The 7,030-nt window shown below is 31.4% G+C and overlaps 1 protein-coding gene across 1 annotated transcript; it reads left to right on the top strand.

Annotated features, from left to right (window-relative positions):
* Window positions 1-3,918: 3,918 nt before the first annotated feature.
* LOC143571792 (F-box protein At5g07610-like) lies at window positions 3,919-5,074 on the top strand. The gene is made up of 2 exons (XM_077057124.1): window positions 3,919-4,153; window positions 4,200-5,074. Exons 1-2 carry the CDS (start codon window positions 3,919-3,921, stop codon window positions 5,072-5,074), a joined length of 1,110 nt encoding a protein of 369 aa, XP_076913239.1.
* Window positions 5,075-7,030: the final 1,956 nt, after the last annotated feature.

Here is a 7,030-nt window from a genome sequence, read left to right as displayed (position 1 = left end):
GGACCAATACGGTGCCGCCAAGTGGCCCAATCGGCACTTAGCGGCACCAAATTTTATAACTGTTATATATAATAATGACCTTTTGGTTTTTTGCAGGCCTTTACAGGTTCTATTGTGGAACACCCCATAACATCGAGACAGTCAAATGGGTCATACACCTGCATCTGCATCCAAACCCGTATGTTGAATTAAGCTGCAAAGAAAGTAGACACATTATTATGCCCTTTGACCCATTAGACGTATTTTGTTTTTAGTTAAATGTTTCATCTTCTCGTGTTTGATCTGTTAAAGAGTCAAATTGAACTATTCGGCTCAAAATGTCATCTAGTTTAAGAGTTTGGAGCCCGTTTATCCAAAAATTTCATTTTGACCCGTATATTATTTCAAACCCGCTTCCTATCTTTTTCACAAAACCATTGGCATAAACAGTAAGTGAGTGACATGGGTTATGCCCTCATACACACATGCTTGTATCTAGTGTAGTTGGGAGACATATTTATAGTGTCTTAAGAGTTATGTATAATAAGTTGACTGAAAGAAAGTGGTCAAATGCCTTGCCAAAATTTGTTCAAAATATATGATTGATACACGAGATCCTTCTGTTAAAACAATAGATTAATCATATTTGACATCTTAACTCGATATAAAAGTTAAGGTTGAAATATTTGCATGCATTTATGTTCGAGTCATAGAAAATTGTTGTCAATCGAGTTTATTTAGACGCCTTTGTTTCAACATTTTTTATAAGTCTAATCTTTGCCGCTTTTCTTTTGTTAAATCTAATTTTGTCTCGCCCGGTTGATGGATAAATATAACTAAAACGAATGCAATCAATAATCGTATGAGTTGTAGACTTATAGTAGCTAAAACACATCTCACGTAAGTTCTCATTGCCTAATAATAATATCATCATATTCCAGCACATTGGGCCGTAAGCAAAAAATATATATATATTTTTTTTGAATGGATTGCTCTACAAAATAGTAACCAAGTTTTGAAATTGTTACAATCAGGTTACTTATAAAATCTTTTGTTCCAATTAGGTCACTAAAAGTTTCTTTTTTTGTTCTAATCCTATATATTTTACATGGATAGCAGGTTTTGTAGTTTTTTTTTAATTTTTAAATAACATTGCAAAATATTTTTTTAAAGTGAAAAAAATAGTAAAAACTGAGAAAAAAAATTTAATTGTGAAAAAATGCAATAAAATAAAATAAATAAATAAGACTTTTTTAAAAGAATTTTCCACTTTTTTTGTTGTTGCAATTTTCCAAATTAAATTTTTTTTGCAATTTTTCGCAGAAAAAAAAACTAGAAAATAGCAAAAAAAAAAGATGATTTTTTTTATTATTTTCCAGCTTTTTTTAAGCAATTTTTCAGTTTTGTTTTTGTTTTGTTTTTGCATTTTTTCAGATTATTATTATTATTATTATTATTATTATTATTATTATTTTTGCAATTTTTCACAATTTAAAATTTATTTTTCTCAAATTTTTAAAAAATGTTTTGCAATGTCAAAGTATTTAAAAAAAAATCTACATGACCTGCTATCCAGTTAAAATATATAATATTTGACTAAAAATAAAACTTTAGTGGCTTGATTGGAACAAAAGATTTATGAATGGCTGGATTGAAACAGTTTTAAAACTTGGTCACTATTCTATAGAGTTGCCCATTTTTTAAAAAACACGGGCCTTTTTACTTCATTTTAAACTTCCAAAATGATTAAGCCACTCGTATATGCATCAAAACTTGAGACCCTCCCAACACAACATGCCTATCATCTACATACTCTGTTTTTTTCTAGCTAATAGTCATTGTGCTAATTTTTCCCTTTCCTAGTTTAAGCATCACACATTTCTTTCCCGAGTTATTCAGCCAAGAAATCACTTCGTTTAATAACGGGCTTAAACACAATTTTCAAAGAACACCTACCTATTTAATGAATATACTTTATAATTAACATTATTCTGGTAAATTAAATTTTTAAATACCCTATTTACATATTAAAAAAATAATAATAAAAAACCCTACATTATATCTTAATCTTAAATATATATAAGCGAACCTTTAAAAACTCTCTGGTTGATCTCTACATTCTCTCATGCCACCAGATTGCTTATTTGTAAATAGAGACTTCTCATGCATTTGACCCGAATTCACGGATAAGAGTTTCACCAAACCCAGATTAAACGGGTTATAACATCTCATTAAATAAAAAATTAATCTCACTAAATATTTTATATGAAAATCCTATAAATTAGGGCTATACTAAAATTAATATCCGATTTAAAAAAAGATATTATTTATAATTAAGAAACAATTTTATAGTAAAAAAAATAAGCGGGTCATGGGTCTCACCAAACCCAGATAGCTTTTAAACCGAGTTACAACATCTCATTTATTTGTGAAACTCTTTCATTATAAAATCCTAAGTATATTATTAACTACTTACAATAAATAAAATCAAAATTCAAAAAATATATATAAATATTAGTAATGAATAATGTAAAATAACCCCATAATACGAGGGGATAAAAGCTATTTAAATTAAACATAAAAAGAAGAAAAGAATCGCTTCCTCTTCTTAATAGGTGTTTGGGATTCCTTAGTTCACCTCCTTATTACTTTTTAATTAGTTAATAAGTCACAAGTGGGAGACTTATTAACTTTTCCTCCTCACATTAAAAACAAACCCAAATAACTTATTATTTCTTAAAAAGTTAATAAGTTATAAGTTGAAAAAAACAAGGAATCCCAACTAGGGATAAGATCGGTATCATATTTGTACTCGTACCCGTGCCGAATTATATGGTACGGATATACGTATTTTCGGTACAATACTCGTTTTAGAATTAGGATTAGAAGGGTGTACGTGCTTGTTAGCTTCCTCTTCTTAATAGGTGTTTGGGATTCCTTAGTTCACCTCCTTATTACTTTTTAATAAGTTAATAAGTCACAAGTGGGAGACTTATTAACTTTTCCTCCTCACATTAAAAACAAACCCAAATAACTTATTACTTCTTAAAAAGTTAATAAGTTATAAGTTGAAAAAAACAAGGAATCCCAACTAGGGATAAGATCGGTATCATATTTGTACTCGTACCCGTGCCGAATTATATGGTACGGATATACGTATTTTCGGTACAATACTCGTTTTAGAATTAGGATTAGAAGGGTGTACGTGCTTGTTAGCTGTTCAAAGAAAAAAAAAAGACGGTTTTATAATTCAATCACTTGAAGTTGAACTTTAAGGCTTGATTTTAGATTGAATACTTGAAGTTGAATGTTAAGACTTAGGGTCATTAAATTTGGATCGAAGTTGAACAACAACATACTTTTTAAAGTGTGACATTAGAGCATGATAAACCCACATTTTGAAGCTATAAATATTCCCATAATCACTCAAATTATGCGAACAGACAACGCAAAATCAATAAAACTATTCTATGGAGGATTCCGATCAGCAATCAGCAACTTTTATCGGTTCCAATGATGGCCTTTTAACCGAGATACTTCTCCAGCTCCCTGTTACGTCCATCCTTCGTTTCAAATAAGTATCTAAACACTGGCGATTGCTTTCAAAGACATTTAGCTTTTGTTCCAAAAGTTCAAATTGGTTTCTTACCATCAGTTTTAATTGGTTTCTACTATATCGGTTAACAACATATTTCAATACAACCACTAGTTGGTCTAGTGACAAAAGTGTATGCCTAATAATCAGTTGATTGTGGGTTTAGTCTCAATTAAGACATGTCTTTAAATAGGTGAAAAAAACAATTAGTTGTTACAAAAAAATACATTTTTTTTAACATGTTTCAGTTTTGATTTGCGATATGAACTGGCCCGGCTCACTTCCTCTTTTATGTTTATTCCACGAATGACGAATCTATTTTATCTTCTTATTCGCAGGTTTACATGGAGGATTTCGATAATCAATCAACTCAATCTGTAGCCTTGGTTGGTTCCAACAAAGATCTTTTAACCAAAATCCTTCTCCGGCTTCCTGTTACTTCCATCCTTCGTTTCAAATCTGTATCTAAACACTTGCGATGGCTTTTGAGTCACAAATCTTTCACCCGCCGGTATGATAATAATAACCTTTCAAAATCTCTTGGTCTTTTTTCTCGCTATATATATATATATATATTCCGTTTGATGTTGAAAAGCGAATCCCTTACGGCTTTCGTACTCTTGAGTTTGCTTTCGTCTTGATCGCGGTGTTAGAATCCTGCAATCGTGTAATGGGTTACTACTTTGTTGCACCAGTTGGTGGAATGAAGGTTCTCGTAAATATTATGTATTGAATCCCACCACCAATCAAGTGGCAGCCATCCCATCAGTCATTGGAGATCAGAAATCCATCTGTTTTATGGCTCTCGCATTTCATCAAACAAAATGTGTTCGCTACAAGCTTGTTTGTATTTACGCTTTAAAACAAAATGTGGAGCGGTTTCAGATTCAAATATACTCGTCTAAAAGAAGGAAATGGAAGATTTCCATTTATTCTTTCTCCCCGCATAAACCCACCTTCGGCATTGAATCTTTCACCTTCGACAAAGGAGCGTACTGGAACGCAGCTATTCATTGGGCTCCTTGCTATAAAAATTCCATGTACTTTAATATCAAGGTTGAAAAGTTGAAAACATTGCCGTTGCCGGTGGAGATGATGTCATCTGAAACAAAGACCATGTACTTTGGGGAATCTATAGGTCATCTTCACTTAATAGTAAAAAATAAACCTGGAGATAATATTAATAATTCGTTCCTTAATGTGTACGAGATGCTAACCGATCATTCTGGGTGGTTTGTCAAGTACCAGTTACAGCTTGATGAACCCCGTGCTTTTCCATGTATGATCACTCAAACCGGTTATAATTTTGAAGTCATTGATGTGGTTAGAGGCGAAAAAGAAGAAGATACATTTTTGGTGGTACTGGTTCCTGGGAAGATGATAACCTATAATGTTCATGACATGAGTTTTACAGAGACATATAGTCGCGTCGGCTACAACTTTGATGAATTCTTAAATGTTCATCGTTACATCGAAACATTAACATCATATACTTACTAGTAGTAGGAATCGTGTGAGGATCAAAGTGGAAGGATAAGTAAGTTTTCTGTCAGTTTAAAACTTTTTTCTTTTTCTTAAATTTTTTCCTTTTTTTTTTTTTGAGAAACTATAAGTCATCTGCTTGCAAATTTTAATTTTGGCTTAGTTGGATCGCGTATATTGCTTTTGCGCATGTATATTCTGTTTATCCAGGAATGGGAAGTCATTCACTCGTTTGCTTGGGATTATTTATTGGGAAAATAAATATTGAAAGTTAAAATCACTAAAACTCCACAACTAATTTGGTAGGCCAAGTCACCTGTTATTATTTTTTTTGTTGTATTAATTCTTTTGTACAAATGTCAAAAGTAGTCATAGGAATATATTAGTTTAAGCTAAAACTTATCATATTAAGGTTTTTTTTTTCTTCTGAATAAATTTAGAAATTATATACAAGAACTATAACATTTCGTAATCTATTGAAAAATAGTATTATCAGTTTAACAATATATATATATATACTAAATTTTATCTCAAGTATCACGAGGGTTGTTTTATATTATTTGTTTTTAATATTTATTTATTTTTGAATTTTTATTTTTGTTATTGTATGAAAGTTAATAATATACTTATGTTTTATGATAAATTGTTGCATAAATAAATGAGATGTTATAACCCGGTTTAAAAGCTATATGGTTTGATGAGACACCGCTTATTTTTTTACTATAAAATCGGTTTTTTAATTATAAATTATATATATTTTTTAAATAAATCATATATTAATTTTTTGTATATCCCTATTTTATAGGATTTTATATCAAATATTTGGTGAGAATAGTTTTTAATTTAATGAGATGTTATAACCCGTTTAAGAAATATGTGGGTTTGATAAGACCCATACCCGTGAATTCGGGTTAAATGCATGAGAAACCTCCATTTAAAAATCAAGCAAATCTGACGACTCCAAAAAAAGGGGGAGCGACCACATCGCGTCATGTAAGATTTTTTTGTTTTCGTTTATATATATATTATAAAGATTATTATTTTATAAAAACTTGAAAGATTTGCAAAATCTCCTACCCTCTCTCTTGGTGCCGTCCACCCTCTCCTCCTCTACCAATTATTTTTATTTTAAACAACAATATCTATGAATATCTAGTTAATCTCTTGCTTGCAAATCACAACTAAATCCATAAGATTTCAAACCCATATATTTCCAAAATTTATGGGCAATCTTTATTGTTTCCATGAAAAGATTTTGGAGATAAAAAATTGTAGACTACATCGATCCCCCTTTCTCTCCATAAATACAGTTGATACATTAACCCAAAAATCCCAGTTGATGATTTCATCTGAACTTTCTCCCCTCGTCAATTATATGTAACTTCCAGCCTTAATATCTTTGCTCCAGCCCCTGTTTGATATCTTGATGGTCTCCTCCCAAACTGATTTCATGTGTTCTTTAAGCAATCATGCATGCCAAATGTTAATCAAATCCTGATCAAGGTAAACCAAGAACTTAATCTTCCATCTTTTAAAGTTCTTGTTTGATTCTTTAATCTTACGAATCCTGTTGTATTTCCAGCCCTACTCACAACACAATACCCTCAGATTCCTTCGTATGTGTTGCTGTAATCAAACGGAGGAGTCCCCAAAGCGTTCTTGAAATCGGTTATAACATACACCTTCAGAACTTTGTAAATTTAATATACATGTGCGTTAGTCTAAGCTCTAATCATTTCTAACTTATTTCGCATAATACCACAACCCCTTATGCTTCCATACTCGAGTCGCAACAGCCTCGATAGACCCCAAGGAAGTCATAAAATAGAATTGGTTTTCTGTACTCAGTGGCGGATCTAGGAATTTTTTTTAGGTGGTTCCCTCTTAATTTATAAGGTGGTTCCTACGCGTCTTCTATATATCCGTACACTATTATTTCGAAACTCAGGTGGTTCCGGGGAACCACCCGTTTGT

Source organism: Bidens hawaiensis, unplaced genomic scaffold, assembly GCF_021521415.1.
Source record: "Bidens hawaiensis isolate Kalapana, Puna unplaced genomic scaffold, B.hawaiensis_p1.1 tig00025581_1, whole genome shotgun sequence".
In the NCBI taxonomy this organism is placed as follows: Eukaryota; Viridiplantae; Streptophyta; class Magnoliopsida; order Asterales; family Asteraceae; genus Bidens; species Bidens hawaiensis.
Note: the sequence above shows the minus strand (reverse complement) of the source record. Positions and strands in the feature narration are given on the sequence as shown.

Bases quoted from the DNA above. Each gene is read 5' to 3' on its own strand.
- LOC143571792 (XM_077057124.1), top strand. From the start codon at position 3,919: ATGGAGGATTTCGATAATCAATCAACTCAATCTGTAGCCTTGGTTGGT. The intron at 4,154-4,199 runs GTTTGATGTTGA...CGTACTCTTGAG, and splicing joins TATATATATATATATATTCC to TTTGCTTTCGTCTTGATCGC.